Here is an 11,970-nt window from a genome sequence, read left to right as displayed (position 1 = left end):
GGCGGCCGGACATAACTAGTTGCAGGATTTCATCTGGAGAGAGAGGGGAGAAAGAGATCAAGGCATAGGGTAGTTCTGTGTGAGTGGGACCAGTGGACTCAATAGGCTGAGTTAATGAGGAGCAAATGTTGTCAACCTTCTTTTCAAAGTGATTGATAAAGTTGTCCGTAGAGGGAGAGTTTCCTAGGGTTAGAGGCAGAAGCTTGACATTTTGAATGATAGAGGCTGGCTTTAGCAGCAGCCCCAGAGGAACATAAGGTAGAGAGGAAGGACGGAAAGGATGATAGGTCCTCCAGAATTTGTTTCCATTTTTGCTCAGCTGCCTGTAGCCCTGTTCTGTAAGCTTGCAATGAGTCACTCAGACACAGAACAGGAGGGGAGGGGAGTAGGCTCCATGGGGGGAAACCTGTAATTAATGTGGCACTCCAGTCTCCTTTTCACCTCCATTTAACACCTGCTTTACTTAACAAAAGGCGGTACAGGTAAAGTCATCAGCATATGCTTCAGTCCTAACCCGGCTAGCCGAACTGCATACTCCCTTAAAATACCTTCACTTGAAAAACGAGAAAAAAGCGACAATTGTACTATCTGTCCCTTAATAGTCAGAATGAATCCAAGATCACTCAGGAAATCTGTCATAAATTGGAGGGAGGCTGATGACATCGACTTCCCATCAAACCAACTCCTTGATTGCCATACTCATTGAAGTTTGCTGTTGTGTCTGAAAGAAAAGAAAAAAACGTTCTTAAAATGCAATTTAATTATTTATTTATTTTATCCTTTTGTGTGTGTGCTTTAATGTATTTATACTTGGGATATTGCTTTTCAACAGTAAAAGTTCAAGAGTCACTGGAGGATGCCTTACAACATAGTTTTCTCCTAGTCCCTCTTTGTCAGTCATACCTGCTCTTATCCCCTTCCCCTTTCTGGTGGACTGCATTTATTCAGTCCTTTAGTCTGTAATCATAGCACTACAGTGAATGCTCAAGCACCTCCTAACTACTTCCCACTTTGTTTCACCTACTTGTAAAATAAACTTAGCTGAATATTCATAACACAACATATGATTGTCATATTTTATATGTCACATTTTAAAGCTGAATGCTTATTGTTGTCACTGCGTCCCTATTAAAAAACGGGAATAGATCTAGGAACCGAGAGTGTCTCTTCATAACATTGTTGGGTGTGGTTTAGCAATGGTTTCATTTTTCAAGTTTGGGTGGCATTGGGCGTTAGCAAGCCAACCCAAGGGTGTAGATTCAACAAATTGTCCTTTTGTGAAGACTGTAGTTAAGTTCCATTCGCCTGCTCTTCTGGTTTTAGTGCTGAAACCACCCTTTGCTTGTTGGCCTTTTTTACTGTTTTATTCTGTACTAGATCCTTCCTCATTCTTAAAGGAAGACGCAGTACTGTATCATCTTTGGGGATTAGGGACAACCATGGCACATTTCCTGTGATTAGTGCTAAAATGCTAACATTTTTGACATGTAAAACCCAGCCAAATATGTGGGCCAAAGTAATGTAATGGGGAAACGCTAATGGAATAAACCATTTGTCCTGTTTTCTGATATATCAGACCAACACTTCTTAAAAGATCCTCCTGAACCTTCTGAGGAAGGCGATTGACACGCTGAAATGTAAGCCTATTAGTTTGTCCTGAATAAACCTAAAGATCCATGCAGCTTTCTGAGTGCTCCTCTTTCTTCTTTGGGATCGTCAACTTATAGCTGGCAGGGTAAGATGTTTTTTTTTCTGGTCCCCTGAAATCCTGTTCCTGGCCAATGCATCTGCACTTCAATTCACCTTTGCTTCCCCCTGTTTTTTTTTCAACCTCTTCCGGCTTCCCATCCTATGTCTCCTCTCTTCCTCGGACACTATCTGTGCATTCGCCCACTATCTGTGACGTGGTTTGTGAGTACCCTTCTCTCTCGCACTCACTCTCTCACCCACTCTCTCTTTCCCCCTCTCACTGTGCTGTGAGCTGATTGAAAGCAGCAGCTGAGCTCTGTGACTGTTACCTGAACTGAGGAAAAGATAGTCGGGGGGTGCCGTCACCACGCCAAGGGATGCCAGCTGTTCTATATCAGGAATTCAACGGTGATGGGGAGAGTACGGAGACTGCAGGGCCCTGAGTCTGACCTCTGTGACCTCTCCACAGCACCCAAAACACAGAATGGACTTCCACAGCATCCTTTGGAATAGGCTCAATAGATCAGAATATATTGATCATATATTGGGCAAATGTCAATATCCACATCATCAAATCTTTGTGGTGCTGGGAATGAAATAAATCAATGTTTATATTGTAGTTTGTTTGTTTTTTGGAAAAGGTTGACTGAAATGTTGATCTAAAAACATGCATTTTCCTCACTAATATTTATCATAAAACACACTCACTGACTAGGCTATGGGGAAAAGGAACTGTAGAATGTAGAACTGTAATCAGGTACATCACCCAACTTTGATCCAGTGTTATAGAATTTAACATTGCTTGTGGACTGTGTGGGCAACGCAACAGAGGTTTAACATGGTGAGGTTTAACATGGCTTTTGCTATATTTATTGGAGAATTGGCTTGATATGATCATTATGGAAAGCACTCAGTGTTAGCATTATACTCTGCGAATGTGAGTGGAGAATCTAGCAGGACTCCCTCACACTCATTGATCACTGTAGTCACTCATCTTGGCCTTGTCTGAATGTCTTTAGAATCTGAATGTGTGTGAGATGTGGTGGAGGTGCCCTCCAGGCCATTGAAACAATGAGCCTGGCTCTCCCTTTTCAGTGCACTGTTTGAGTGAAAATCTCTGGATTTGTTATGCTGATTGGGTCACCTAGAGTCAATACAGGTGGATGGTGATAATGAGAAACTCAAGGGCATTTATTTTCTGTCTTGTGTAGCCTGCTCCTGAGGCAATAATCCAAGAAATGTGATTCTCTTCATTGACAGTTTATGGTCCACAGAGGAAAAATTTATAATTTAAATTTGATATGACAATTGTGTAAACACTATGTACTAATGTTGAAAAAGATGTATGAAATAATTGATTTTCCTTTCGAGAAAACAGGCTTTGATCAGCTCACTCAGGTTTATGAGACAGAGTGGGGATTGGATTGTTGAGATAACTAATCACATTCAACATACAGTGGGGAGATTTATTTTCAGATTACAGTTAACTCTGTCAGTTGAGTTATTGAATGAATCTCTGGCTTATTGTTCATGTTTTTCTAATGCCAATAAAGAGTGTGTTTGAACAGTGTTATAGGGAAAAAGACAGAGACAACATATTAGATTGTATACAAATAATTATACAATTCAAAACATTTGAGGAGAAGTAGAATGGTTTGTATTGACAATTTTTGTTTCATTGTAGAAGAAAAGCCAGAGTGAGGCTGACAATTAGGATGGTAATGCAGCAATGTATCAAGTAGCCCCTTATGGGAATCATCAATGTTCTCAAACCTCCAGCATCATCATTGAATATGATAGATTTTCAAGAAGAAGCAGACATCCAGAAAATCAAAATATTTGAGGTCCAATGATAAGCTAGTCTTGACCACTTGGGGTTATTTAATCAATTTATCAATTACCAAGCTATGTTCTTTTTAGATTATTTGATTGAATCAGAAAGGATTACTTTCAAAATTGAAAAGATTTTAAATCATGACATATTAAGACAGGCGAGGATCGTTTTTCTGGTTTCGGCTAGAAGGGAGACAGTTTATGTATGATCAGAAATTACTTTTGTAGAAGGTTATGAGAATATACGAAGCAGGTTATGAGAATTAACGTGGTAAATTCTGAGAATTAGGTAAAGGTTCGGAAAGGGGTTAGCGAAGAGCTAAAAAGAAGACAGAAAATTTTGATGTAAACTTGAAATAACCTGTATTCCCTCTATCCTTGACCAGTTTTTCGCTGAATTGTGTGTGATTTGCGGATTCGAATAGGGAGGGGAAAGGAAGCGGGGGTGCAACCCAATCTGGCCACCTCCCCGTGTATAAAACTCCAACTCAACCATCATTCTTTCTCTTTCTGTTACCTGGTTAAGGGCAACAGCAGTGGTAGTAGCAGTGTGATTTCGTAGTGACACCGGTAAGCGCGTTTATCATCAAGTGGTTTCAAAAACGGGCCTAATCTGTTCTTGAATTTACAAGTGGTTATGTTTTTACATTTTTTTTTTCTTCATAGCTAGCGGTATTGCGAAAATGTACTATAGCGAATACATTTGTTAGCTTTCTGTCTGTCGTTTCAATTAACCTGTGGATTTGATGGTGCATCGTCAAGGATGCTGTGATTAGTTACTGTATACAAATGGCCATAATGTTGTCTTTACTGAAGTTTTTAGTTTGTCAGAAAATTTACTTTTCGGTTGGGGGAGGGGAAACTTGGGGGGAGAACAAAGGATACTAAAGCAGTGGTCTGTGTGGCTGAGTAGCTAAATGGAATGTCTGTCTTCCATTAAAGTGAATTGCACGGTAGCCCAGGCGACAGTTGTCGAGTTGTGATAGCTAAATTCCTCTCGGATATTTGGAAAGGTTTCTGTAACTTAACACGACGTGGCCCAGAAGTAACACGTGTCTCGTTTGGCCCATGGCGGACTAAGGCCTACGTGGTCATGGCTCATTCACCCTTTGTCAAATCGCATCGGTTGAGTTAACATTGTCGAGTGGTGACTTTTTAAAAACATTTTTATGGGGCCCTATTCTTATTGGGATATGTATTATATTTTTGGACCATCGACAAAAGATTGTTAGACAGTGACCTGCGTTTTATTTGCAACCATATTCCAAGAGGCAATGTGGCTTAGCTAAGTGGTTTCTCATTTTATTTCAGAAACTTAAGTAAGCGACCATGGGAAAGGAAAAGATCCACATCAACATCGTGGTCATTGGCCATGTCGACTCCGGGAAGTCCACCACCACCGGCCATCTGATCTACAAATGCGGAGGCATTGACAAGAGAACCATTGAGAAGTTCGAGAAGGAGGCTGCTGAGGTAAGCATTTCCAAAGCTCGTTGGTTACAAATACTTTGGATTAAATGGCGACGCCAGCATGGTCTTTGAACGGCGAAGCCGGTAGGGTGTGTAACGAGTACGCGCATGTGGGGTGGCGCTTGTGCGCGGGCCTAACGTCCGGGTGATGACGACGCACTTTGTGTAATGGTGGCCGAGGCCTTCGTGGCTAGAAGGGTACAACGTGTGTGTGTATATATATATATTTATATATTAGTTTTTATAGCTAATAACTTACTGAACACCGGCTACGGAAAGCCGACTCTAAGAAGTTGTCCCATCTCTACTACACAGCCTCTATTTCCACTTCATAAAATGCATAAATTACGTTTCGGAAAGTAGACTGAACAATCCATTTCAATTTCGTTTTTTAAAGTAGTGTAAATTATTGGCTTAGTTTCCCATAACATTCTAGGCTTGACCCTGAATGTTGTACTTGCTCACGATGCAATTTAACATGTCGCTTGATCACATTGAAGTAATTTAATGTAAGAATGATTTTGACTTCCCATTTTTAGATGGGCAAGGGCTCTTTCAAGTATGCCTGGGTGCTGGACAAGCTGAAGGCTGAGCGTGAGCGTGGTATCACGATTGACATTTCCCTGTGGAAGTTTGAGACCGGCAGGTACTACGTCACCATCATTGATGCCCCTGGGCACAGAGATTTCATCAAGAACATGATCACCGGTACATCTCAGGTAAGTGGGGCCCACTGCAATTGGACTGTACTGTTAATCTACAGCCTATTAGTTTCAGTTTAAAGTGGTGGGCTGACCAACTGTAATCCCCCCCCCCCAGGCTGATTGTGCTGTGCTGGTCGTTGCTGGTGGTGTTGGTGAGTTTGAGGCCGGTATCTCAAAGAACGGGCAGACTCGTGAGCACGCTCTCCTTGCTTTCACTCTGGGAGTGAAGCAGCTCATCGTTGGTGTCAACAAGATGGACTCCACAGAGCCCCCCTACAGCCAGAAGCGTTTTGAGGAGATCCAGAAGGAGGTCAGCACCTACATCAAGAAGATCGGCTATAACCCTGCCACTGTCGCCTTTGTGCCCATCTCTGGGTGGCATGGGGACAACATGCTGGAAGCCAGCGCCAACGTGAGTAGTCATCCCGAGAGTACACTACTGTGAAATAGTTTTGCCTGTCATTTGCATACATATTACAGTTTCTAAACGCTTTTTCTCTTATTCCAGATGGGCTGGTTCAAGGGATGGAAGGTCGAGCGTAAGGATGGTAACGCCAATGGTGTGACTCTGTTGGAGGCCCTGGACAGCATCCTGCCCCCATCCCGCCCCACAGACAAGCCCCTTCGTCTGCCCCTCCAGGATGTTTACAAAATCGGTGGTAAGGATCTGTTAAACTTCATGAAAGTGGCTGACACGCAAAGGTTTGGTTCTGCTCGTTGGTTAATCTACTCCCCTGGTTTCCTCAGGTATTGGAACTGTACCTGTGGGCCGTGTGGAGACTGGAACCCTGAAGGCCGGTATGATCGTCACCTTCGCCCCCGCTAACGTCACCACTGAAGTCAAGTCTGTGGAGATGCACCACGAGACCCTGGAATCGGCTATGCCAGGCGACAACGTCGGATTCAACGTCAAGAACGTGTCCGTCAAGGATATCCGTCGTGGCAACGTAGCTGGAGACAGCAAGAATGACCCTCCAATGGAGGCTGGCACTTTCACTGCTCAAGTAGGCATACTGTTTGTAGTTGGGCGGGGCAGGTTACTTCCCATGACAATTGTTTTTGTGCTAATTGACCACGCCTTGTTTTTCCAGGTAATCATCCTGAACCACCCTGGCCAGATCTCCCAGGGCTATGCCCCTGTGCTGGATTGCCATACTGCTCACATCGCCTGCAAGTTCAGTGAGCTCAAGGAGAAGATCGACCGTCGGTCCGGCAAGAAGCTTGAAGATGCCCCCAAGTTCCTGAAGTCTGGAGATGCTGCTATCGTTGACATGATCCCCGGCAAGCCCATGTGTGTGGAGAGTTTCCAGGAATACCCCCCTCTTGGTAAGTTATCCACAGGCTCTCATCACCAAAACATTGATAATCCTCAAGGTCCTCTATGCTTCTGGCAAAATAGTAACGCTGCCTTTTCAATCTCCTGCAGGTCGTTTTGCTGTGCGTGACATGAGACAGACAGTCGCTGTCGGTGTCATCAAGGCTGTTGACAAGAAGGCCGCCTCAAGCGGCAAGGTCACAAAGTCTGCCGTTAAGGCCGGTAAAAAGTGAATTCCCCTCCCACAGGACGTCCCTCAGGTAGCGGGGTCTGCTGCCCTACATCCTGCGGCGTCTCAAAACCTAAGCTCTATACTTAAGGACTGGTTAATGCTGATTAAAACTCATCGTAAAAGTTTCCGCAGGAAAGGAACCCAACGGAGACACTTGTGGATTCGTCATTACAGGCGGTGCCTCTTTCAGTTAAATTGTGTAAATGGTTGAACGGAACCTGTTATGATTCTACTATTAAATTGGAAGGAAACTGCTGATAACTAATAAAGGTCTTTAAATGTCTTGACCAAAAATCCTGCTGTCGTTTTCCTTAATCCTTTGTGTGCTTGTAGTTCAGTAGGAGCTGCTCCATAGGGTAGGACAAGTGCAATGCTGTATGTAACTGGTCTTTGCAGCTGTTTTGACGCATCCTATCCCTGACAGCTGCAGGGCTGTGCCCAGTACTGGGTTTTTGCAGTCCAATCACCTTGGTGGGTTACACTGGTGCAACCAATAGCACCCTATTTTATTGATGACAGCAGTGCTTTAGCATTTGCTATTCTCCCGCCCCTCACAGCACCGGTATATAAAGAAATGTGAGATCAAATTCTTCCCTTTTTCTCCGGTCTAAAGCAGGGATAACGGTTAACCTATCGCAGGTTAGTGTAACAGAATGCTTATTTCAGGATATACTGGTCGTTAATGGCTTGTGGCTAAGCTACTCTTAACACTGTTAGCTTAAAATTGTGATACTGAGATGGTCATGAGTCGTGCTAGCCTAACAAGTATTTCATCTTCACGAGCATGATTAAGGACCGGTCTAATTGTACTAGAGATGGGTGTTTCTAACTGCTCGCTCTCTTGGATTCATAAATGGTCATGAGTCCACTGCTCGGTCCAACATAGCCACTGAACATGATGCGGTCAACTAGCTACTAGCGAACTATTCGCCTGAACTAAAAGGTTACTAATGGGTTAGACGTGTGGACTAACTCCACAACTAGGCGGGGTGTATGACTTTGGCTGTGGTAACTAGTGACGACCCAACATGGCCGGCTCGCTAGTCCCCCGATTTAACATGGAGGACGATTTGCGGATAGCACATGGTGCATGAGTCAGTGGTGCCGCTGGGCGTCAAAGGCATCAACATTGTATGCATCTCCTGCTACCATGTTATTTGCATGCGTATTTTGTGTAAATGTATTTGTGCATCGGTAGTTACGTCAGTTTCCTTTCAATCAGTAAATCATAATGGGAAAGGAAAAGATCCACATCAACATCGTGGTCATTGGCCATGTCGACTCCGGGAAGTCCACCACCACCGGCCATCTGATCTACAAATGCGGAGGCATTGACAAGAGAACTATTGAGAAGTTCGAGAAGGAGGCTGCTGAGGTAGGTTTGGGCGCCCTGACATTTTTTTTTTTTTGTCTGCAGCTATGAATAGCGACATAACGGGCGTGGTTACAGCTGAAAATCATTGGAAAGATTGCTTTGACACAAGCGACACCTACTGTACGAAAGTGTGTATCGCTGTCAGTTGTGGCCAGTCATTCTGCGGTAACTAAATGCAAAAATGCCTTCTAAAAATGGTTTAATTGAGTCATTGAACTGCAACTCGTTTAGTCAGGGGAAAAAGAACTCAAAATGAAGGTATGCAAATGATATGGTGGTCAAACGTATTTGGGCATCAGGAAATTGCTGGGAAAAAACTTGCTCAACTAGCAGAATAAATATATTAATCTGATTTGGCAGTCAATTTGTGTTATGGATTTAAATGACAAAACTGCCAAAAAATTATATGCGTTTGTAGTAGGCCTAATTGGGTAGATATGACCTAAAAAATATTACAACTGTGTAGGCAATAGACTTAAGTGAAATAAACGCAAACTTGATTCTCTGCTTGTGTAGATGGGCAAAGGCTCTTTCAAGTATGCCTGGGTGCTGGACAAGCTGAAGGCTGAGCGAGAGCGTGGTATCACCATCGACATTTCCCTGTGGAAGTTTGAGACCGCCAAGTACTACGTCACAATCATTGATGCCCCCGGACACAGAGACTTCATCAAGAACATGATCACTGGTACCTCTCAGGTAAAGAAAAGCTTTAATAACCATTGCTGGTTTCCTAATTATGAAATGATCAGTAGTGGCATTTTACCATGATGTTTGAAGTGTGTCATGTCTTTGTCTCAGGCTGATTGTGCTGTGCTGGTCGTTGCTGGTGGTGTTGGTGAGTTTGAGGCCGGTATCTCAAAGAACGGGCAGACTCGTGAGCACGCTCTCCTGGCCTACACTCTGGGAGTGAAGCAGCTCATCGTTGGTGTCAACAAGATGGACTCCACAGAGCCCCCCTACAGCCAGAAGCGTTTTGAGGAGATCCAGAAGGAGGTCAGCACCTACATCAAGAAGATCGGCTATAACCCTGCCACCGTCGCCTTTGTGCCCATCTCTGGATGGCATGGGGACAACATGCTGGAAGCCAGCCCTAACGTGAGTAGTCCATCCCCACAGTACACTCCACCGCAGCAGTGTTGTTTTAGGTGGTCATATGCCTAAATGATTAGGGCTGGAACATTATAGAAGGTAAAGCACTGACAGGTCAGCAAGCCTCATCCTAATTTTGATCCACACAAGAACAGTAACATTGTTTCTTCTGTTTCCCATTGCAGATGGGCTGGTTCAAGGGATGGAAGGTTGAGCGTAAGGAGGGTGGCGCTAATGGTGTGACCCTTCTGGAGGCTCTGGACTCTATCCTGCCCCCCTCCCGCCCCACCAACAAGCCTCTCCGTCTGCCCCTGCAGGACGTCTACAAAATTGGAGGTAAGAACCAGTTATAGATCAATATGTTTCTATATACTGGTTATTTCCTTTAGACATGACGAGGTATGGCTCTTGTGGGTAAATACTTGTTTCCCTTTAGGTATTGGAACAGTGCCCGTGGGCCGTGTGGAGACTGGAACCCTGAAGGCCGGTATGATCGTCACCTTCGCCCCCGCTAACGTCACCACTGAAGTCAAGTCTGTGGAAATGCACCACGAGACCCTGGAAGCGGCTCTCCCCGGTGACAACGTCGGATTCAACGTCAAGAACGTGTCCGTCAAGGATATCCGTCGTGGCAACGTAGCTGGAGACAGCAAGAACGACCCTCCAATGGAGGCCGGCAACTTCACCGCTCAGGTGAGAGATGGGACTGATTTGAAATATTTCCAAGTCTACTTTCCTTCATGTCTCGTTTCTGGCCAAACATTTGCACTTTTATTAAACGTTTTTCTAAATTCAGTTTACCCACGTTCCAACCCCCTGTCAATGTAGTTCTAGATTCTATCCCATCCTTACCCAACCTTTACCCCAATCCTCAGGTCATCATCCTGAACCACCCGGGCACCATCTCCCAGGGCTATGCCCCCGTGCTGGATTGCCATACCGCTCACATCGCCTGCAAGTTCAGCGAGCTCAAGGAGAAGATCGACCGTCGTTCCGGCAAGAAGCTTGAGGACAACCCCAAGGCCTTGAAGTCTGGAGACGCCGCCATCATCGTCATGGTGCCAGGAAAGCCCATGTGTGTGGAGAGCTTCGCCGCCTACCCTCCCCTCGGTGAGTCACACACCAATTCCTTATGATGACGATTATGGGTCTTATTTATGCAGTGCTATTGAAAAACTGAATGTTACGTGGGGGGGGGGGGGGTTATCATCACTGTATAGGACCCATCTGGGTAATGTAGCCGTTTGGTGTTGAAAGAACTCGCCACACATTTACTGTTGATTGCTTGTAAGAAGGTGAAGAGATCTTACTCGCCTCAATACCTTACAACGTCACTTACAAAAACTCTTTAGGAACTACAATGACTTCTGGAATATTCTGACACTCCATTCCAGTAACCATATCTCTTTGTTGCTGCATCGTTGCAGGTCGTTTTGCCGTGCGTGACATGAGGCAGACCGTGGCTGTTGGTGTCATCAAGGCCGTCGACAAGAAGGCTGCCAGCACTGGCAAGGTGACCAAGTCCGCCGTTAAGGCTGCCAAAGCCAAATGAATTCCTGCTCCAGACATCCAGCAACAACAAACCGTGTCACAGGCATCCCATCCTGCAGTGTCTCAGAACCTGAGCTCTCTACTCAAGGACTGGCTAATGCTAATAAAAACCCATCGCAAAAATTTTCGCAGGAAAGGAAAGCAAATGTTCGAAGAATAATGCTTTAGGGAAAATTATGATAAAATAAAAAACCATGAACATGAACCGCCAAAACGCTGCTGTTTTCTTGATTCTCATAAAGCCAAAACGCTGAATCAGTTACTGTTGGATCCATACTGCTATCTACCATGAAATTATATGTTGTGTTAGAATATTAAAATAAAGTCTGGTTTCTGTTGCTGTGAAACATTGAGCTAATTGTCAAATTTTGGATTGATTTGCTGAATACACTCCATTGGTTTACAATATTGGCTACAAACAGAAAATAATAACAACTTTGGGGAATATTCAATAGATATCATTCACTGCCTCCGTTTTAAGCATTCTCTCCTTTGAGTTACATCAGAAATGTACGTGAGAAATTTAAGTGCTGTTGATTCCTATTTTCAGAGAAGAGTGATTTCTCAATAGGGGAAATTGTACCCCGGTAAATGTCGGCTACTGTCAAGGTAAGGGGTTCTGACAGAAGGAGAAACTAATTGTGTGGTTTTTATATACAAAAGCCTTCACAAGCCAGGTAGAGCATAACAAATCTTTATGGAATGACGTCAC

At 44.2% G+C, this 11,970-nt stretch overlaps 2 protein-coding genes across 3 annotated transcripts; both read left to right on the top strand.

Annotated features, from left to right (window-relative positions):
* The first annotated feature begins 3,940 nt into the window (after positions 1 to 3,940).
* LOC109907587 (elongation factor 1-alpha, oocyte form) lies at positions 3,941 to 7,537 on the top strand. 2 transcript variants are annotated; one of them, XM_031793750.1, is made up of 8 exons: positions 3,941 to 4,092; positions 4,834 to 4,995; positions 5,532 to 5,711; positions 5,812 to 6,108; positions 6,205 to 6,355; positions 6,444 to 6,700; positions 6,788 to 7,022; positions 7,123 to 7,537. In XM_031793750.1, the coding sequence occupies exons 2-8, from the start codon at positions 4,852 to 4,854 to the stop codon at positions 7,242 to 7,244; spliced, it is 1,386 nt and encodes a 461-aa protein (XP_031649610.1). In that variant the 5' UTR covers positions 3,941 to 4,092; positions 4,834 to 4,851; the 3' UTR covers positions 7,245 to 7,537. The 2 variants fall into 2 exon arrangements, with proteins under 2 accessions (XP_031649610.1, XP_031649609.1); XM_031793749.1 differs by having other exon boundaries at positions 3,998 to 4,092; positions 6,444 to 7,022.
* A 220-nt stretch (positions 7,538 to 7,757) lies between these two features.
* Positions 7,758 to 11,605, top strand: LOC109907589 (elongation factor 1-alpha). Its single transcript, XM_031793751.1, has 8 exons — positions 7,758 to 7,882; positions 8,466 to 8,618; positions 9,135 to 9,314; positions 9,417 to 9,713; positions 9,893 to 10,043; positions 10,144 to 10,400; positions 10,583 to 10,817; positions 11,135 to 11,605. Exons 2-8 carry the CDS (start codon positions 8,475 to 8,477, stop codon positions 11,257 to 11,259), a joined length of 1,389 nt encoding a protein of 462 aa, XP_031649611.1. The 5' UTR covers positions 7,758 to 7,882; positions 8,466 to 8,474; the 3' UTR covers positions 11,260 to 11,605.
* Positions 11,606 to 11,970: the final 365 nt, after the last annotated feature.

This window comes from Oncorhynchus kisutch, linkage group LG17 (genome assembly GCF_002021735.2).
Source record: "Oncorhynchus kisutch isolate 150728-3 linkage group LG17, Okis_V2, whole genome shotgun sequence".
In the NCBI taxonomy this organism is placed as follows: Eukaryota; Metazoa; Chordata; class Actinopteri; order Salmoniformes; family Salmonidae; genus Oncorhynchus; species Oncorhynchus kisutch.
This window is presented reverse-complemented; position numbering and strand designations above follow the sequence as displayed.